The sequence below is a fragment of the Tachysurus fulvidraco genome, chromosome 16 (genome assembly GCF_022655615.1).
Source record: "Tachysurus fulvidraco isolate hzauxx_2018 chromosome 16, HZAU_PFXX_2.0, whole genome shotgun sequence".
NCBI lineage: Eukaryota > Metazoa > Chordata > Actinopteri > Siluriformes > Bagridae > Tachysurus > Tachysurus fulvidraco.
Genome location: NC_062533.1, coordinates 17371726 through 17394225, shown reverse-complemented (window position 1 = coordinate 17394225; position 22500 = coordinate 17371726). Strand labels below are relative to the sequence as shown.

The 22500-nt window shown below is 39.0% G+C and overlaps 1 protein-coding gene across 5 annotated transcripts in view; it reads left to right on the top strand.

Annotated features, from left to right (window-relative positions):
• Positions 1-17814, top strand: part of gpr176 (G protein-coupled receptor 176) — an 18380-nt gene extending 566 nt beyond the window's left edge. For 3 of the 5 annotated variants that reach the window (XM_047801795.1, XM_047801797.1, XM_047801796.1), the window contains 3 exons: positions 1-201; positions 13965-14217; positions 16218-17810. The exon at positions 1-201 is cut by the window's left edge. In XM_047801795.1, coding sequence (XP_047657751.1) covers positions 6-201; positions 13965-14217; positions 16218-17355 — 1587 coding nt within the window. In that variant the 5' untranslated portion in view covers positions 1-5 and the 3' untranslated portion in view covers positions 17356-17810. Of the gene's footprint in view, positions 202-13964; positions 14218-16217 lie in introns of all 5 variants that reach the window. The other 2 variants (XM_047801799.1, XM_047801798.1) reach the window with 2 other exon arrangements.
• The last annotated feature ends 4686 nt before the right edge of the window (positions 17815-22500 follow it).

Sequence of the window (22500 nt, the reverse complement as noted above, 5' to 3'; positions counted from 1 at the left end):
GCAACATGGACGTAGACGCTTGGGTTGCTCGCACCGAGAACACTACGGGGAGGTCCCCGGGCTCACCGAGCCTTTCCCCGTGGTTCGTGAACTCCAGCTCGGCGGTGAGCGTGTGGAGAGACGCGGAGCAGCCGGAACAGAGAGCGTACCGAGACTTCACCATCGCTGCTCAGCTCCTCATCCTCGCTGGTTCTTTATTAGGTAAGAAAACATTACTGCAGACACAGTATAAGTATATATATTTAAAAAAGCCTTAAATAGCCTACTTATCTAATACCTTATATGAACCAATATGTGCGCCTATAGGATTAAAACCCTGTCCTGCGTAAAATATTTATAAATATAAATTCTTTAGATATTTTTATGATTAGATATTTAAATTTATATCACACGTCATGGTAAGATTTTTTTTCTTTCTTTCTAAAAAATACACATTAAAAATGAAGTCTGTCTTAGGACCACGAACAAGGATAAAACATATAAAACCAGGATAAAATATTACACGTAAAATAAAGAAGGGAAATCCTTCAGTATGTTTTAAACAGCTACAACAATAGAAATAAATAATGAAAAAAATACTTTAAAATATTCTACAATTATTTACAACAGTTTCGGAATTTTACAGGTTTAAAAATGATGATTTTATGAATAAGGAGCTGCAAAAATTTATTATATTATTAATATTTTCTTAAATACATCCTATGGAATCTGTGTGTGTGTGTGTGTGTGTGTGTGTGTGTGTGTGTGTTTAGTTTAGGACAAGGGATCTTTGTTGTTGGGTTTTAGTCTATTTCTTGTTCTAAGGGACATTACAACTAAATCCCCGATTCTTCTAAGCAACCTCGAAATAGAATCGTACAACAAAGATCCACATTTTTCTAAGCGACCTTTATGTAGAACCCTAATTTTTCAATGGGCTCAATGTAGAACTCATTGTAGAGTATTTGTTCTTCTGATGAACCGCTTTTGTGTAGAAACCTACAGCAAAGACTTCTTGATGTTACAGGAGACCTACACGTTGAACCCCACACCTGAATATACAGTATGTTCTGCTAAGGAACCTTTTTGAGGAACCGAGTGTTTGTCTTCTAAGGATCTTTTATGTAGAACCGAGTGTTTGTTCTGCTAAGGAACTTTTATGTAGAACCGAGTGTTTGGAACCTTTATGTAGAACCGAGTGTTTGTTCTGCTAAGGAACCTTTATGTAGAACCGAGTGTTTGTTCTGCTAAGGAACCTTTATGTAGAACCGAGTGTTTGGAACCTTTATGTAGAACCGAGTGTTTGTTCTGCTAAGGAACCTTTATGTGTAACCGAGTGTTTGTTCTGCTAAGGAACCTTTATGTGTAACCGAGTGTTTGTTCTGCTAAGGAACCTTTATGTAGAATCCTACAGAGTGTTTCCTCACTTTTTATCCTTTTAATGAAAGACTTAACAATACCAAAATCTTATCTAAGTCTTCAGGGATCAACATTAAAAACTTCAGAAGCTTATTAGAAGGTTGGTCAGAAGAACCTTCCATGCAGATTGCATGAGTATAAGTTATAGCACCTGTCCATTACAGGGAATGTCTCATCCACATCTAGGGGGCTATTTGGAGCTGAAAGTACATGTAGCATCATGTTTTAGAGGTTTTTGAGGAAACTAGAGGACCCTTAGGAAGCCCTCACTGATATCAGAGAACATGCAGAACTCCAGACAGATAGTGACCTGTGCTTACATAAAAAAGTAGTGTCATGTGGTTCCACGTAAGTAGGTGGAGTAGTTTCTACAATTAACAATCTATTTCTGTGAACAAAAAAAAAATATTCAGGTAAAGTGGACAAGACGTTTTTCAGTAAATCCAAACGTTTATTTTTTTTGCAAGGTCTTGCAAAAGACAACCAGGTCCTTGGAAACAATCGACCACAACATAATCATTTCAATAGTAATGATGCTTCACAGGGTCTTTTAAAGTGCAACTGCCTTTAAGAAATTGTAAAAATCTTACTTAGAAAAAAAGAATAGATTAAATGAAAGAAGCCCAGAAGCCTTTATTATCACCACATATACATTACAGCACAGTGGAATTCTTTTCTTCACATACCCCAACTGAGGAGGTTGGGGTCAGAGTGCAGGGGCAGCGCCCCTGGAGCAGGGAGGGTTGAGGGCCTTGCTCAAGGGCCCAGCAATGGCAGCTTGGCTGTGCTGGGCCTTGAACCCAGATCCTCCGATCAACAACCAGGAGCCTGAATGTCTGTTTAAATTAAGCAGGATGCCCCAAAATGCTGCCCTTTCTGATATTTCAGAGCTATATTACATTAAACCTTTTAACATTAAAACCGGCCTCTGTTTTTGTAAACAACCATAAACAGCTAAAATGTCAGTTTGTTAAAAAAAAATAAAATAAATAAAATCATTCTGGTCAATAGCAAACATTCTTTCCAGTGTCTTATGTGCAACTGACTTCAAATATCGTAATAAATAAATAATTCATTCATCTACTACCGCTTATCCGAACTACGTCGGGTCACGGGGAGCCTGTGCCTATCTCAGGCGTCATCGGGCATCGAGGCAGGATACACCCTGGACGGAGTGCCAACCCATCACAGGGCACACACACACTCTCATTCACTCAAACACTCACACACTACGGACAATTTTCCAGAGATGCCAATCAACCTACCATGCATGTCTTTGGACCGGGGGAGGAAACCGGAGTACCCGGAGGAAACCCCCGAGGCACGGGGAGAACATGCAAACTCCACACACACAAGGCGGAGGCGGGAATCGAACCCCCAACCCTGGAGGGGTGAGGCGAACGTGCTAACCGCTAAGCCACCGTGCCCCCAGATTTCAATTATTTGACATGTAAAATGTTTAGAGCCATTGGTAAAGGAAACATTAAAACTGGCATCATATGTAAACAACTACAAACACAACAGTCTGCTCAAGAAAGGCATCCCGTCCCAAAAAGCTGCATAACTCCAAATTTTAGTGCCATCAACAACGGAAACATTAAAACCGGCCCAGACAAATTAAATGTCCCAGGTTTTAGGAAAAAGACCTACTGATTCAAACTTTCCGAAAGAAATCAAAAGTGTACTTTCAGAGCTGGTGGATAGCTGAGATTCAAGCTGTATCCGACTCCCGAAAGAAGCCTCGGTGACGTCGGCAAGATTCTGAAGAACTTTCGCTCCGACATCCGCTGGTGGGTCACAGACTTCTGCATCTTCGGGTCTGATGATGACGTACATCACGATGACCGTATCGTCCGTGTCTCTTTCTGCGTTCTCGGAGTCTGTGTCCTTCACAAACTCCTTCAGTCATTTTAATCGCATCAGAAATGCAGGTTGAAAATTTAACCTAATCACTTATCAGTAAACATCCAGAAAAAGCAAACAATCTGAGAATCCTGTATCGATTTCCCATCCTTAATGTTTCACACCAATGAGTAGATTCCACACTAGATTTCAAGGCAAAGAAGAAATGATTTACTGTTGCTTCAGCACCTCTGATGCTCCTGCAGCTTCTGCTGAGTTACTTACTCAGGGCTGTCAGGTGTCACACATCGAGAGTGACAGTCACGCATTTCGGTCTTTTCTCACGTTCTCCCGACACACATCGTATTTCTCACGCAGAAAAACTTTGACTATTTATCATATATTTAATAAGCCGCAGCGCCCAAAATGTATCAGTCCGCACGGCTGTCTCTATGGAACCGGGCAGGAACCAATCGCGTCTCCCCTGGAGCTCTTTAGTCGAGCCTGACACTTATCAGCCAATCAAAAAAAAGAGGCTACACAACAGCCAATCAGAAATTAGCACTATTGTATCTGGGTAAGATTTAATGCAACAACCAATGAAAAAAAAAGACACATTCATTAGTGAGGGTATTTTCGATGGTCGGTTTGAACAAAATCTCAACACGAAACAGTTTGTCTCTGGACGGGACATTGTCCTCAATCATGTCCCTAAAATGTCTGGGCTTGTGCTGAACTGTTTTATATGGGAGCAACATTACACATGATAAAGGGGTCCAAAAAGGCAACAAACACTTAGAATAAACACCAGTCACAGTCTCTCTCTCTCTCTCTCTCTCTCTCTCTCTCTCTCTCTCTTTCACATGAGAATGGACTCTAGATTAAGCACTTTTACACTGCCTGTGCTAACTCTACTTGAATCCGTTTAACACTAATTTATTCCTGCTGACTTCTACTTCCTCTCTGGCCTTCCTGGGAAATGAGAGTATACTTAGTGGAAACCTGCTGCATGAGGCTCATTTCAGCTCTACAGGAGTTCCTTTGACACTTATTTCCACCACTGATTTCCTCTGATCAAGAGACAGCGACATCAATTACAAACAACGATTCCATAGTAATGCCAGCGCATGAGCTCATATGACCTACAGATGAGGTTGTTTCACACTAATTAATTAACTAGACCTGCATTTTAATTAATAATTTGCTTCTGGGATACGCAGAGATTTAAGTAATAAATGTCAACCAATCAGAATCAAGAATTCAATAGTGTTCATGTAAAACAGTAAATATCCCTCAAAATATGAACAGAAATATTTATTCTAATCCAAACAAGCAGTTCTGATTATTCCCCACGGTTCACCAGGTGATTTATAATAACATTTTAGTGCCTATTTACAATGTGAGATCTAAAATACAGCATTTTAGGAGTGAGCAGTTTGACAGAATAATCTACGGCTAAGAACATGCACAGAATTATGCTAATTATCATATTGGCTGTGCAGTAGAACAAGTCACTGGTCTCTTCGTCTATTCTGAAAGACATTTCATTCCAAAATAATGGGATTAACTGACTAGAAATTGCATCTGACTACATTTAAATTCAGTGCGATAAAAACGAATAAATAAAACATACACGTTTAAATAATTGTTGTAAATCTTGGACATTTAGGAGCAACGTGTAATTCTGAAGTCATTAGCACATAGACATTATTTTGGCTTAGGGCTCCAAATCGTTTTTCTTCTCTTCCTATAAATGGATAATAATGTGCTAGATAATATATATATATATATATATATATATATATATATATATATATATATATATATATATGTATATATATATATATATATATATATATATATATCCATCAATAAAAAATTTTTGCTAACAGAAAATGAATTCTTACATGCTTGAGAAACGTCCCATTTGTTGCAGGCAGCAAGGTTAACTAACTAGCAACTAACTAACTAACTGACTATAATCTGATGTTGTAGGTCACATAATAATGCAAACATGGTGGATGTAATATGTCCAGTATGTACTGCATCATTGGCCGAGCAATAGCGGTAGCTACTGAATCTTATGCAGTAAGTATTGAAAGCGAGTGCGGTAGCCCAGTGGTTAAAGTGTTGGGCTACCAAGGTTGGGCTAGTAGGTACTGAATCAAAAGCAGTAGGTACTGAATCAAAAGCAGTAGGTACTGAATCAAAAGCAGTAGTAGGTACTGAATCAAAAGCAGTAGGTACCGAATCAAAAGCAGTAGTAGGTACCGAATCAAAAGCAGAAGTAGGTACTGAATCAAAAGCAGTAGGTACTGAATCAAAAGCAGTAGGTACTGAATAAAAAGCAGTAGGTACTGAATCAAAAGCAGTGGGTACTGAATAAAAAGCAGTAGGTACTGAATCAAAAGCAGTAGGTACTGAATCAAATGCAGTAGGTACTGAATCAAAAGCAGTAGGTACTGAATCAAATGCAGTAGGTACTGAATCAAATGCAGTGGATACTGAATAAAAAACAGTAGGTACTGAATCAAAAGCAGTAGGTACTGAATCAAAAGCAGTGGGTACTGAATCAAAAGCAGTAGGTACTGAATCAAAAGCAGTAGGTACTGAATCAAATGCAGTGGGTACTGAATCAAAAGCAGTAGGTACTGAATCAAATGCAGTAGGTACTGAATCAAATGCAGTGGATACTGAACTAATCGACGTGATTTGTAAATCCTTCCTGAAACCGCCACTTTTACACGATTAGGATTTACACCCTGTGCTAATCTGCATGCTGGAGTCTTTACTCTTTTTTTAAACAGTGGCTTTATTGTGTTAAAAAAAAGTATAAAAAAGAATTTTAATCTGCGGCGAGGTCTCTGAAATCACTCGGGTTGGATTTTAGGATTTCGCTAAGCTAATGCATTTCACGTGTTTGTTTATTTACCAATTTAAAAAAAAAACCTTACAGTGGAAAGTACATGGAAATGTGTAGCATTCAAATCTTCTTTACAATTTAGTACAGTAGGTTTATATGTGTTAAAAATATTATTTTTATCATTTATTTATTTATTTATTTATTTATTTATTTATTTTTAAATCATTTTCTTGTTAATCAACTGCTGCTGTTTTCAACACATTACAAGGTCATGATCGTGGTTGCCAGAGTGACATTTTTTCAACATAGCTTTTGGCTAGAAACTGTCTAGTTTTTAAAGCTAGTAATCAGAATTAAATCTTATTTTTTGCGAACAAAGAGAAAGTGTAAAAACGAAAACAGAAAGTTTTCAACACTTTACATTAACAGTGAAAAATGTTGGGTTGTCAGTGTGGTGTGATTCAACCAACAAAGCTTTTAATGTTAATAATGAAAATCGAATCAATTTCTGCGAACTAAGGGAAAATTTGTGCAATTTGTGTTGTGAGAAATATGGTAAAGATAAAAGGGATGGTTTATCTTCTGGTTTATCTTCTGTACTGCAGACTAAAGATCAGAAATGCAGGTGACATCATTTCTTTTGCAACTGAGTAAAAGAGTTGAATGTTTTCCGATGCATGAGATTTTGGACTAGTTGTGAGTTTATTATTTCTTTGTTTGTTTGTTTATTTATTTATTTATTGTAAGATATTGGCCTAAAAATGTTCTTGAGACCTGGTAGTTGTTCTAGTTTTCTGTATTCAAGATAGCTATGTAAGTTATCTCAGATATGATCTCTGTAGCTCAGGGCTACACAACCCTCTGTGTGTGTGTGTGTGTGTGTGTGTGTGTGTGTGTGTGTGTGTGTGTGTGTGTGTGTGTGTGTGTGTGTGGAGTTTGCAGCACTCCCTGTGCTTCAGGGGTTTCCTCTGGGTTCCCCGGTTTCTTCCCCCAGTCCAAAGGCATGTGTTGTAGGATGATGGGCACCCATCCATGGTCTTCTTGTGCCCCAAGTCTCCTGGTACAGACTCCAGGTTCTCTGAGACACTGTGAAGGATAAGAGCTACAGAATATGGATGGATGATGGGTGGGGGAATTGATGGATGGATGGACAGATGGAGAATGCATAGATGGATATTTGGATGGATGGAGGATGGATGGACAGATGGAGGGACAGATGGATGGATGGAGAGATGGAGGGATAAATGAATGGACAATGGATAGATGGATGGATGAATGGACGATGGATGGCTGGATAGATGGATGGGGAGATGGATGGATAGACTGATGGAGGGATGGATGGAGAGATGGACGGATAGATGGATGGAGGGACAGATGGATGGATGGATGGAGAGATGGAAGGATAGATGAATGGACAATAGATAGATGGATGGATGAATAGACTGATGGTGGGATGGATGGAGAGATGGATGGATGGAGAGATGGACAGATAGACGGATGGAGGGACAGATGGATGGATGGATGGATGGATGGATGGAGAGATGGAAGGATAGATGAATGGACAATAGATAGATGGATGGATGGATGGATGGATGGAGAGATGGAAGGATAGATGAATGGACAATAGATAGATGGATGGATGAATGGACGATGGATGGATGGATGGATGGATGGATGGTGAGATGGATGGAGAAATGGATGAATGGAGGGATGGATGGATAGACTGATGGTGGGATGGATGGAGAGATGGATGGATGGAGGGATGGATGGATAGACTGATGGTGGGATGGATGGAGAGATGGATGGATGGAGGGATGGATGGATAGACTGATGGTGGGATGGATGGATGGAGAGATGGACGGATAGACGGATGAAGGGACAGATGGTTGGACGGATGGGTGGATGGATGGATGGAGAGATGGACAGATAGATGAATGGACAATAGATAGATGGATGGATGAATGGACAATGGATGGATGGATGGATGGATGGATGGAGAGATGGATGAATGGACGATGGATGGATGGTTGGATGGAGAGATGGATGGATGGATGGACGGCTGAATGAATGGATGGATAAAAAAAGAAAAACATGATAGCATGCAGAAATGTTTACTGCATGATGATAAAAAATGAGCAGTAACCAAAATCCCGAGGCTGCAATAAAGATGATGAAATTTCAAACAGTATCCAAAGCTTCTGCTGAAGGTTTAACAGTGTAGATGCTGCAAAATCACACAACATCTCATAATGCACAATATAAATAAGTCAGGAAGGCTGTTATAACCACCGTGTGACTCACCGAATCGAATCAGAACGAATCAAATCGAATCAGAACGAATCAGAACGAATCAGAACGAATCAGATTGAATCAGAACGAATCAGAACGAATCAGAACGAATCAGATTGAATCCTGCTCCGGTTGTTAATGAGGTGTGTTGTGATTGCTCGCTGTTGTTTTGATGAACGTTTGCTCACACACTTTTATGTCAGATTGATTCTGGTTTCCTAGCAGCGGTGTAAACAAACACACTAACAACGACACAGAGTGGATTTTCTATACACTATATGTACAGAGGTCACACCTGTCACCATAATCTGTCCTCCGTCACATGCCATTTACAGTTCGTACAAAAAAAACTGAAACATGATCTAACATTAACGCTTAACACGAAAAATATCTTGTTTTAACATACTGAGGCAAGCAGCATTCACCTGCACACACACACACACACACACACACACACACACACACACACACACACACACACACACACACACACACACACACACCTTCAGCATGTTCTTCGCTCTAACGCTAATTTTTATTGAGTCGTATAGTTTTTAAAGTTCATACAAATAAACTAACAAATAAAAACTTTTTGTATGTTGTAAAAAAATGTTTTTTTTTTCATTTTAACAAAAGGTAAAAAAGACCTGCAACACTTGAATTCCTTTAAAAAAGGAAGGAAATAATATATTTTTATATTATTCAAAGATTTTCAAAATTTTCTCAGCTTTCACAACAAAAATAATAATAAATTGAATTCAGTAAATTCTATACATGTAATTCTATAAGTTGAATAAATGTTTGCCATTGATAGTACATATTCAATTAATATTGACATATTAAATAATTTAATAGAGTTGCAATGTTTATAATCTTCAGTCTTATTCTTTCTATACATATAAGTCATACACAATAACTGTAAAAACTTGACACAGATGTTTTACTTTTTTATGTTGTAAAATAGGGGGGCATGATGGCTTAGTGGTTAGTACGTTCGCCTCACACCTCCAGGGTTGGGGGTTCGATTCCCGCCTCCGCCTTGTGTGTGTGGAGTTTGCATGTTCTCCCCGTGCCTCGGGGGTTTCCTCCGGGTACTCCGGTTTCCTCCCCCGGTCCAAAGACATGCATGGTAGGTTGATTGGCATCTCTGGAAAATTGTCCGTATTGTGTGAGTGTGTGAGTGAATGAGAGTGTGTGTGTGCCCTGTGATGGGTTGGCACTCCGTCCAGGGTGTATCCTGCCTCGATGCCCGATGACACCTGAGATAGGCACAGGCTCCCCGTGACCCGAGAAGTTCGGATAAAGCGGTAGAAAATGAGTGAATGAATGAATGTTGTAAAATATTTCATAACTAACAGTTGGGCAAAAAATATGTTTTATACTTGCTCGTATAAAAAGTGAGAAAGAAAGAAAGAAAGAAAGAAAAATGAAAGCAAGAAAGAAAGAGAGAGAAGAGAAAGAAAATAAAAAGAAAGAAAGAAAGAAAGAAAGAAAGAACAATGAAAGAAAGAAAGAAAAATTAAAGAAAAATTAAAGCAAGAAAGAAAGAAAGAGAGAGAAGAGAAAGAAAAGAAAAAGAAAGAAAGAAAGAAAGAAAGAAAGAAAGAAAAATTAAAGAAAGAAAGAAAGAAAGAAAGAAAGAAAAATGAAAGAAAGAAAAAAAGAAAGAGAGAAAAGAACAGAAAGAATACAAGTGAAGAAAGGAAATATAAAAGAAGACAATGAAACGGAAAAGAGAAATAGAGAATAAAGAAAAATTAAAGCAAGAAAGAAAGAAAGAAAGAAAGAGAGAGAGAGAGAGGTGAAAGAAAAGAAACGAAAAAGAAAGAAAGAAAAATTAAAGAAAGAAAAATGAAAGTAAGAGAAAGAAAGAAAGAAAGAAAGAAAGTAAAATGAAAGAAAGAAAGAAAGAAAATAATTAATTAAATTCTGTAAACTCCTGTAAAAACTTGACACAGATGTTTTACCTTTTTATGCTGTAAAATAACTAACAGTTGGGCAAAAAATCTTTTTTTAATTCTCCGTTTTCATAATGAAGAACTTGCTCGAATAAAAAAAATAAAGATAAAACTGCTAGAAGTTTAAAATCAGCTAGAAGTTTAGTTTTTTTTTTATATCCAAAAGAATGATTAAGAAGCAAATCAACACAACAGTGTAAAAACAACAACAACACAGTTATACAGAAAAGTCGAACAGTACAATAAGGGAATTGGGGAAAAAATCGGACCGTTCATCTTCTGCACTATAAACCAAGTGGATGAAGATATTTTTGGACCATAAACAGCAGCACAGATGAATAAAGTGTGTGAGAAGTGTGTGTTGTTTCCAGGTCACTGATTTGAACACATTAATCCACTCGAAGCCGTTTCCTAATAACGGCTTTCTGTAGAGCCGAAAAAGCTAAAAAACACATTTTATTTCTCCCACGTGAAGCTTTTGGTGGTTACTGAGGTCACGTGTCGTTTCTGCCTCGTCTTCCTCGACACGAGCTCGTGCACGTGATCGTGACGGTTTACGGATCGAATGCGAAACCCGACGTCATGCGTTTGAAGGCTGTTTACTTCTGATAGCCGATCACACTCGGCTAACCTCTGATTAAGAAGACGTCCGTTATATAAAGAAAATTAGAATTATGGGAAGATTTGTAATTAATATATTAATTAAAAGAGTTTAGTAGAGTTTATTTGTACGGCGCTTTTTTACAACTGACGTCGTCTCAAAGCGGCTTTACAGACCATAAACATAGAACAAAAGGTTCATATAAAGAATAATATAAAGATTAATAGAAGACAAAACTCAAGATTAATATTAGATATATATATAGTTCACAATGTGTATGTATTTATCCCCAATGAACAAGTCTGAGGTGACTCAGGTGACTGTGGGGAGGAAAAACTCCCTTAGACGGTAAAGGAAGAAACCTTGAGAGGAACCAGACTCAAAGGGGAACCTCATCCTCATGTGGGTGACGCCGGGGGTGTGATTATATATATATACAGTCTGATAGATGTTGTATAGATGTAAAAGACCACATGGACTTCATGTCTCCTTTTTAGTATAACAGAGTCTAACTGTAGCTGGTAGATCTCTAGATGTCTCCTGATTCATTGAGTCGGCCTCGTCTCAGTGGAGGTCCAAAATCTTCATCGCACGGAAGACGATCGGAGCTGGTACAGTTTCTGGATGCCTCAGGACACATATACAGTAGGTCCCGTTCACACTGCAGGTAAAAGTGGCCCAGGTCAGACTTCTTCAGGAGTAGTGTGAACACTCAAATCCACTTCCATATGTGGTCCTGAATCAGACCCAAATCTGATTTTTTTTCCAATTTGGCCGCAGTGTGAACAGCCGAGGCGGATTTGATGCGACTTTTACGTCAATCTACATCGACATTCATTTTTTTTTAATTAATTTTTTTGCGCTGGCGAAAACGTGACAGAAACGTGACTGGTAACGTGTGTGTGTGTTAAGAGTGTTATATAAAGTGGTTACGTGAACCAGCTCATAATGTTTGCATTGAATGCATCACATTATAGCATTACATGATATGTTTGCTTGCACCAGATGATACGATTCTTCCTCCATAACCTCGCCAACTTTATAGCATGACGGCGTGCTGCGTGTGACGTCATCGTTATCGCTCGTTTGCTCATGCGGGTCAGTTCGAAATAGCAAACGGTTCACACTGGTATCTGATATAGGCCACATTTTAAAAGGCAGCCAAACAAAAAAATCAGATCTGAGCAAAATATCCGAATTGCAGTATGAACGTGGCCTAAGTTTCACCCCATTTTTCTGATTTTCACTTCATGTTTCTTTCCACATGAGTATGTTATTAAAGAGTTTAACACACACACACACACACACACACACACACACACACACACACACACACACACACACACACACACACACACACACGGGAAGCTGCATAAAGATGTAATGTCCTGAGGCTTTCTGCGTGTATGAGTCATCTTTTGTTCGGACTTTTCTGCTTTGTCATTTCAGAAAGAAAGAAAATGCAGTTCTTCTTCTGAATAATTATATTCTCTGGCTGTTATTTCATTTCAGCGCTCGGAATATTTTCCGACTCTATAATTCAATTCCGACAAAAGAAGAATAGCAGAATGTGGTATTTACTCTGTGGCTGAAATAAGACATAAAAAGGCAAGCGGAGGGAAAGAGAACTCAGGTGTGTTACTGAGAGAGAGAAGGGAGAAGTGAAGTTGAATTGAAAGAAAGAAAGAAAGAAAGAAAGAAAGAAAGAAAGAAAGAAAGAAAGAAAGAAAAGAGGAAGAAAGAGAAGTTAGAAGTGAAGTTGAATTGAAAGAAAAAAAGAAAGAAAGAAAGAAAAGAAAGAAAGAAAGAAAGAAAGAAAGAAAGAAAGAAAGAAAGAAAGAAAGAAAGAAAAAAAGAGAAGTTAGACGTGAAGTTGAATTGAAAGAAAGAAAGAAAGAAAGAAAGAAAGAAAGAAAGAAAGAAAGAGGAAGAAAGAGAGTTCGAAGTGAGTTTATTGAAAGACGAAAGAAAGAAAGAAAGAAAGAAAGAAAGAAAGAAAGAAAGAAAGAAAGAAAAGTGAGAAGTGAAGTTGAATTGAAAGAAAGAAAGAAAGAAAGAAAGAAAGAAAGAAAGAAAGAGAATTGAGAAGTGAAGTTGAATTGAAAGAAAGAAAGAAAGAAAGAAAGAAAGAAAGAAAGAAAGAAAGAAAGAAAGAAAGAAAGAAAGAAAGAAAGAAAGAAAGAAAGAGAATTGAGAAGTGAAGTTGAATTGAAAGAAAGAAAGAAAGAAAGAAAGAAAGAAAGAAAGAGAAGTGAGAAGTGAAGTTGAATTGAAAGAAAGAAAGAAAGAAAGAAAGAAAGAAAGAGAAGTGAGAAGTGAAGTTGAATTGAAAGAAAGAAAGAAAGAAAGAAAGAAAGAAAGAAAGAAAACAATTTAATATTGTTATTCCTCCCACTAGCTGAAGAGCGAGCGATGCGGCGGCACTTTAGCCTGTTAGCTCTCACGGCCCTCACGCTTCAACAACTACCTGCAGCTTCCACAACTGCATTGCATTCTGGGATTTCTGTGCTATTGTAGGTTGGGTAAATACACCAAGACATACAAATGTATTTAGACGTTTATAAACTCAGCCGATCTTCACCATAAGACATCAGGACGTGGTTGTCTACATCAGGACATTGTTGTCTACATCAGGACGTGTTTGTCTACATCAGGACGTAGTTGTCTACATCAGGACGTAGTTGTCTACATCAGGACGTTGTTGTCTACATCAGGACGTAGTTGTCTACATCAGGACGTTGTTGTCTACATCAGGACGTAGTTGTCTACATCAGGACGTTGTTGTCTACATCAGGACGTAGTTGTCTACATCAGGACGTTGTTGTCTACATCAGGACGTAGTTGTCTACATCAGGACGTTGTTGTCTACATCAGGACGTAGTTGTCTACATCAGGACGTTGTTGTCTACATCAGGACGTGTTTGTCTACACAGATCTACAGGTGATACACAGGTCATGAGACTATCAGGCGTAGTTCTGTCTTCAGCTCTCGCTTCTCTCTGCTTCTTTATAGGCAATGCGGCCGTGCTGTGGTGCACCTGCTGCACCAACGTCTTCAAGACAGTCACGGGACGCTTCATTAAGAACTTGGCCTGCTCGGGGATCTGCGCCAGCTTGGTGTGTGTGCCGTTCGACGTTCTCCTGAACGCCAGCCCTCGCTGCTGCCTCTGGATCCACACACCAGCGCTCTGTCGGACCATCAAGTTCCTGCACAGGCTCTTCTGTTCGGTCACTGTGCTCAGCTTCGCTGCCATCGCTCTGGACAGGTGAGATCGCCCTCTCACGCTCTCGTACTCTCGCGCTTTCACGCTCGGCTCCTGCTCGGCTGCCATAGCAACAACATGCCTCACCGTAGCCGTCTTTCTTTAACTGAAAAATTTATAACGTTGGATTCTGGAGGGAGTTTTTGGAAGAAGAAAAAAAAAGTTTCTTGCAACGTGTCTTACATGTGAATTCTAGAACATATTTATATGGATTTTTAAGAAAAGTATTGCCAAGCAACAGTGCAACACTTTTACTCTGATAAAAAAAAGGCAGGATTTAAAAAAAAAAAAAAAACAAGTCACCTTACGAACCCAAACAAGTTCATTGGGGTTCAAAATAGAACCTTAGGGTTCTTTACTTAGCTCCAAATAATCTTTTATGCTAAAAAGTTTCTATAGTGACAACAAAGACCCCTTTTGACACATATTTGTACTTTATGTCTGTATTTATTTATTATTCTGTTATAGTTCGCTTGGGTTCGTTTGATATACGACGTGCATTGAAACGGATTTTCTAATATGTAATACATTCAAATATATATAACATATATATAATCAAATAACGCAGAGTAAAAAAAGGGGGGGAATTAAAATGTGGTACGATGAAACAAAATAAAATAGAAAAAGTTATAAAATTAAATAAAAGAAGCTAAAATGAAAAGGGGGGCGCATGGTGGCTTAGCGGTTAGCACGTTTGCCTCACACCTCCAGGGTCAGGGGTTCGATTCCCGCCTCCGCCTTGTGTGTATGGAGTTTGCATGTTCTCCCTGTGCCTCGGGGGTTTCCTCCGGGTACTCCGGTTTCCTCCCCCGGTCCAAAGACATGCATGGTAGGTTGATTGGCATCTCTGGAAAATTGTCCGTAGTGTGTGTGTGTGTGAGTGAATGAGAGTGTGTGTGTGTGGGTTGGCACTCCGTCCAGGGTGTATCCTGCCTCGATGCCCGATGACGCCTGAAATAGGCACAGGCTCCCCGTGACCCGAGGTAGTTTGGATAAGCGGTAGAAAATGAATGAATGAATGAATAAAATGAAAAATTAGAGTATCCTATTCAATTCAACATTATTTCTATAGCACTTTTAACAATAGACCTTGTTCCCTTAGACAGAACCAGACTCATCCTCATTTGGGGGACACTGGAGGGTGTGATTATAAGCTGTAATAAACACCAGAGAGTGTTATTATGAATAATGTCCTTCCTACAGTCCGAAATCGAATGCTAATAATAAGAATATAAATAATATATTAATACAAATTAGCATTTGGGTGTTTAGAAAACTGCAGGTGGAAACAATATTAAACTCTCACAACGAACGGAGGAGACAGATGAAGGATTAACAGGAAGTGGGATCGATGTGATTTGGCTGTGAGATTTGGCTGTGGAATTGGGTTGGATCCTCAATGGCTGCAGGATTCGGAACGGGATGCGACAGTCAGCTAGCTAGTGGCTAGCAAGGTGTCAAGTTTATAATCGCGTGTTTCATCATTTTCTCTGTGAATATTCATGACCAGCAGATGAACCGCTCCAAATATAAAATGCTTTAATAACCATGTCATGATATATCCTAGCGGTATACTCGCTAAAAGCTAATATGGAGCTAGATATCTAATTCCTGAATCTAGAATATCAATCATAGACAAACTGCACACTGTAAGCTTGATCATTAAGATTGGTACATTAGGTTTATTTCGACACAAATCTTTGACAAATTTGATTTAACATAAAATTGTTAACAGAAAGCAGCGGATGAAAAAAAAACCCTCGTTTAAGATCCTGTTTGTTGAGTGTTAATGCATCATAAGATATACAAACCAATCAGGTTTCAGTAAGTCTAAACCACACTACACAGCTCACTGGTGGAAAGAAGAAGAAGGTAGCTTTCTAAAATTGGGAAGAAATATTTATGTTGAATATGAATTTTTTTTACTGTTGTTAAAAGGGTAGGTGTTTTTCTGCCCTCGTGTTTGTCTTCTCTGAAACGTTTTTCTCCTACTTTCCTTGTAGGTACTACTCTGTTCTGTATCCACTAGAGAGAAAAATGTCAGATGCCAAATCCAGAGACTTGATTATATATGTCTGGGTTCATGCCCTTGTGGCTAGTGTTCCTGTCTTTGCTGTGAGTAACGTCACCGACGTCTACGCCACCTCCACCTGCTCTGAAGGCTACTCTTTAGGTCACCTTGTTTACATGGTGCTCTACAACGTGACCACTGTGATCTTACCCCTAGTGGCTGTGTTTGTAGTCATGGCGCTGATCCGGCGAGCACTGACCACCAGTCAGAAGAAAAAAGTGATCATCGCGGCACTGCGGACGCCGCAAAGCAGCGTCTCCATCCCGTACGTGTCTCAGCGTGAAGCCGAGCTTCACGCAACGTTGATAGCGATCGTCCTGGCCTTTGTGCTCTGCAGCGCACCATACATTGTGCTGCTGGCGTACCAGGCACTTCCCATCGATGGCCAGGCCTCACGGTGGCTCCACCTCACTGCCGTCTGGCTGCCAAAAATGTCTCTACTCACCAACCCGCTGTTTATAGTCATGGTGAACCGGTCAGCACGGCGCCGCCTGCTGGACGCATTGGCACACGTTCAGCGTCGCTACAGCCGCAGGAACAACTCGATTGGCGTGGGGACAGCACCCGAGGCTGGAGTGCTTGGAGGGGAAGCGCTCGTCCGCTCAGGAAGCCAGCTGCTTGAAATGTTCAACATTGGCCAGCGCCAGATTTTTAGGTCAAACGAAGAGGAGGACGAAGAAGACGGGAACGAAATTGCAGCAGTAGCCAATTTCCAGTCCAGACCTGACAGGGCTTCAGTAGGAGCCTCGGTCGGAATAGCAGGAGAAGGAGGAACGGAAGAAGGTTCAGCCGTGCCAAAACATTCCCCTGTTCAATACTGTGCATACTCATCCTCACAGGTGGCTCCTGCCACACCTACTGACCCCGAAGATGCCTCCCAGTTCGGGTTTGGTCCATTTGAGCTGCCTCCTCAGTGGCTACCTGAAACTAGAAACAGCAAGAAAAGACTGCTGCCGCCGTTGGGTAACACTCCAGAGGAGCTGATCCAAACCAAACAGTCCAGAGCGCGACCCGAGAGGCGCATTAGCAGGAACAACAAAGTCAGCACCTTCCCCACTGTGGACCCCTGAGACCACCAGGACCAGATCTAAACAAAATATCAAGTAATAAAATAATGTTTTTTAAAATGACAATCTTTGCCAGCATTAGAGGAATCATTTGACTATGTTGTACTTACTTACAGTAGACATTAGCTTAATCTCAGGCTCCAGAAAACTGTTAAGGGAAAGAGTTGGTCTTTTAGAGAAATAAGAAAATTTGTAAGGAATTGTATAGAATTATATTGAAATAAAAAAAAATGACCTGAAAATGGTTGCGTTGCATTAAAAAGAAAAGTCTGAATGTGCAGTTTAATAAATATACAATCATCAATAAAATCGAGTCGGAGATGAAACTGATAAAACACTGGTCTGTTACACCAGTAAGCACAACGCAGTGGGGTTATCGCTACGGGGTAGGGCATTTTAAGAAGTCCCTAGTTCAAATATGTGTGCCTGCTTTCTCAGTATACCATTAAGTGTTTTGCACCAACGGAAGTATCCGATAGGATAAAGAATGTTGTCTCAGCAATCCCTTAGGTTAAGGGTTATGTGGTAGGTCAGTGGTTAAGATGGTGACCTATTGCTTTTAAGTTACAGAGCTCAAAGCCCACCACTTTCGGACCCCTGAGTAAGGTCCCCAATCCTCAAATGTTCTCATGTACAGTATACATGAGATGAATCTAAATCTCTCTGGGTTGGTTTAAACTGATGTCCAACCAATCAGGACAATATGAGGCTTTATCTGCCTCTCTCGCGTAACTCTCTCGTGTTAGCGTTCACGTTTCCGAGCTGTTTGAAGAGTTAATTTATCAGCAAGGCTTTGGAGTACAACTGTAAAAAGTACATTTATTTATTTAGATTTTTAATTACAAATTAGTTAGCATGATCCTAAAATGCAAAAAATCGAGTAATAACGGAAAGAACTAGCAGTAAGACACCATCACTCATTATACGTAATATCTATCTGATCCATCGAACTTAAATACAACTGAGGCAACATGATTCACGGTGAGGAATTTTGTTAAAGAGGCAACAGTTCCGCAGTCTAGAAGTTTTTAAACCATGAAAATACCAGATACTGTATTTATCAGGTAGCGTTAGCATGTGTCTGCTCCTGGCTATGATTCTGTAATGATAAAATGACAGTTTTATAGATGTTACTTACTGTCATGCCGTCCATCCAGGATTTCGATTTCTACCTCAGAAATTAAAACGAAATCAAACAAAACGTGAAGTTCTTAAAGATGTCGGTGAAGCGCGTGTAACAGCATGTGCGGCTCTCGTAGAAAGTCGTTACTTACAGCATCTTAACTGCCAGTAGATTAAAAGATGAATCCTATGCTTGTGGTTCCACCAATTCAAGTATTTTTTTTTACAAAATAAGTAATAATAATAATAATAATAATACATTTTATTTAAAGGCGCCTTTCTAACACTCAAGGTCACCGTACAAAAGAAGAAGAAAAACAACAAAAAATATAGTTATACAATACTTACATAGAAAAAAAAAAAATTGGACCAACATTACAAATCATGATCTAGAATATGCTAAACTAAACAGATGAGTTTTAAGATGAGATTTAAATGATGAAAGAGAATCAATATTACGGAGCTCAGATGGAAGTGAGTTCCAGAGCTGAGGTGCAGAGTAACTGAAAGCTCTGTTCCCCATCGTTACAAGACGGACAGAGGGAACAATGAAATGAGTGGAAGAAGAAGACCTAAGAGTGCGAGTTGGTTTTGGAGTATGAAGAAGATCAAGAAGATATGAAGGTGCAAGATTGTGGATAGCTTTAAATGTTAGAAGAAGAATTTTATACTTGATACGAAAATTAATGGGAAGTCAGTGTAGCTGTTCCAGAACAGGTGTAATATGATGGATAGAGGGAGTATGAGTGATAATACGGGCAGAAGAGTTTTGAACGAGTTGCAGCTTATGAAGGGTTTTGTGAGGAAGCCCAATAAGAAGAGAATTACAGTAGTCAAGCCGGGAGGTTACTAGACTGTGAATAAGAGTGGTGGTAGATTGAGTGGTGAGAAAGGAACGAAGCCTATTGATATTTCGAAGGTGAAAGTATGCAGCCCGAGTAACATTATTTACATGTGAGGTAAAAGAAAGGGTACTATCAAAGATGACACCAAGACTCTTAACCTGAGATGAGGGAGCTATGAGAGATTCATCAATGGAAATAAGAAAATTTGAAAATTTGTTAAGCACAGTTTTTGTGCCTATAAGGAGAAATTCTGTTTTATTGCTATTTAGTTTAAGAAAATTTGCTGAAAACCATGATTTTATGTCAATGAGACAATCAGAAAGAGCAGATGGAGGGAGTTTGGAATGTGGTTTTGTGGAAAGGTAGAGCTGGGTGTCATCCGCATAGCAATGAAACTTAACCTGATGTTTATGAAAAATATGACCAAGGGGTAAAAGGTAAGTAATAAATAACAAAGGGCCAAGAACAGAGCCCTGGGGAACACCAGAGGTAACGGAAACTACAGAAGAGGTGAATGATTTTAGTTGAACAAACTGTGTGCGATCAGAGAGATATGAATGAAACCATTTCAGAGGCGTGTTGGTGATGCCAATAGTGGAAAGCCTGTCTAAAAGAATATCGTGGGAAATTGTATCAAAAGCTGCACTCAGATCAAGGAGAAGGAGGATGGATAGTAAACCAGAATCAGCTGCTATAAGCAAATCGTTTGTGACTTTTAATAGAGCTGTTTCAGTGCTATGAAATGGGCGAAAACCAGATTGGAATTGTTCATATAGATTATTGCCAGACAAGTGGATATGAAGTTGAGCAGCAACAACTTTTTCCAAAATTTTAGAAATGAAAGGAAGATTAGAAATAGGACGAAAATGATTAAGGTTGTTGGTGTCCAAACCTGGTTTCTTTAGAATTGGAGTTACAGCAGCTGTTTTGAAAAGAGAAGGAACAACTCCAGTGGTAAGGGAAGAATAAATAATATCCATAATAAACTGGGACAGAGAGGAAGCAGTAGCCTTAACAAGGACAGTTGGTAAAAGATCAAGAACACAGGTTGAAGATTTAGATTGATGAATAAGTTTTAAGATATCATCAATTGTGGGCAGAATAAACTCAGAGAACAATTGTGTAGGAACAGGTAGAACTGAGACACATGGAGTAGAAACAGGAGTGGCCATAAGTTGACGATGAATGCCTTCAATTTTTGAGGTAAAGAATGTTGCTAAAGTATTGCAGAAATCAGATGAGTACAAATGAGAGGGAAGTGAGTCGGTGGGTGTTGTAAAATTTTTCAATAAGGAAAAAAGAAGCTTTGAATTCCCTTCATTAGAACCGATTAAGCCAGAATAGTATGTAGATTTAGCTTTAGCAATAGTGTCTTTATAGTGAGACATATGTTCTGAGTACATTTCCTTGTGGACAGTAAGGCCAGTTCTTCTGAAAAGTCTCTCAAGCTGTCGTCCTTTTGCTTTTAAGTACAACAAAATAAAATAAATTCAGCTTTAAAAAAAAACAAATCATGATAAAAAATTATGAAGCTATGCCAAGATTCCTGATTGTAAATTTCATAAATTGTTGGTAACAGATGATGTGGATTTTAATCTCCTGGGATGTTAACATATAGCAGTTTTGAAAGTTTATCTGAAATGGTGCGAAAAACAAAAATCATCCAGGAAGCTGGAGTTCAGTCTGTGAGCGAAAACAACAAATGGCCACGAAGGTTCGCGAAGAAGGCTACGGTAACTCAAATAAATCACTCATTGCAGCCACGGTGAGCAGAAAAGTATCTCAAAACACAAAAAAAGAGAAAAAGGCTGAGCAGAATAAGCTACAACAAGCCCCTGGCTTGTCATTAACCCTTAATAATCTGGTGCATTCTCTCTCTCTCTCTCTCTCTCTCTCTCTCTCTCTCTCTCTCTCTCTACTACTACTACTACTACTACTACTACTACTCTTTTCTGTAAAATCCACAATCCGCTTTGTTTCCTGCACAGAGAGGACACAGGTGCATAGACAGACACCAGCCAGTCCACATCTCATTCCGTCCCCTTGTCATATCAGCCTACGCAGATGTGAGCTGACTTATCTGGAGCGGAGAGATAAGATAGCTTATGTCATGTGGGTTTATTTTACAGCCCCAACTTTCTTGCAGTAAATCATGTATGCAGAGTGAAGAGAGGAATGAAAGGAAAGAGAGGAATCACAATGATGCCAACCAGAGCAATGCTGATAAGTGGACACGGTGAATTACGGAATGTATTTAACTCTTTCCAGCTCTATGTAGATGGAATAAGCACTGATTTCTTATTTAGTCTTTGCTATGCTGGAGAATTTTGTACAGAAATAGCTCTAACGTCATATTTTCTTATTATACAGACATTGGTGAGGGTTTTGTTTTCACAGACATTTCTAGATTTCGTCCCCTATCTGGTTTGAATAAGAGACGGATTTAAATGATTCACATAAATGATTCACTTAAATGATTCACTTAAATGATTCGTGACAAAATTCAACTATTTAACCTTTGTAAACCTTTTGTGTGTGTGTGTGTGTGTGTGTGTGTGTGTGTGTGTGTGTGTGTGTGTGTGTGTGTGTGTGTGTGTGTGTGTGTGTTTTAACAATTTATCACATGAACCAGCTTTATGAATTTATGAATCCTACCTGAATCAAATCACTGCGGTTCAGAAAGAATCACATTAAAAATGGAAAGTATTTTAGTATTTGTGATGTTTTTTTTACTGTGATCTTAGAAAGTAGCATAACAGTAGGTACAAACTGTGAAATTTGTGCAGAGTTTACATTTTATGTGCCAGAAATTTAGACGAACACAACGGAATCGGTTGAATCTTTTTGTCGTCCGATTCATCGAATCGACTCAGTATTGTGAATCTTACTTTTTAACCCTGTGTATATTGTGTTTGAGGTTAAAAAAGTTTGAACGCTTTAAAAAGTTTTACATTTTTATATGATAAATATAAATGAATGAATGAATGAATGAATTCAATATTTATTGAAATAGAATTGTTAAATGATTCACCTTTCTTTGAACGACTGCGTTGATGAATCTGAATCAGTGAGAAACGATTTAAATAATAAAAAATATTCGGTTTAAATATTTTTTCCTGTTTAAACTCCTTTGAACTTGTCCTTTGCAGGGACACGTCCTACGTTTGAAAACAAAAGTATT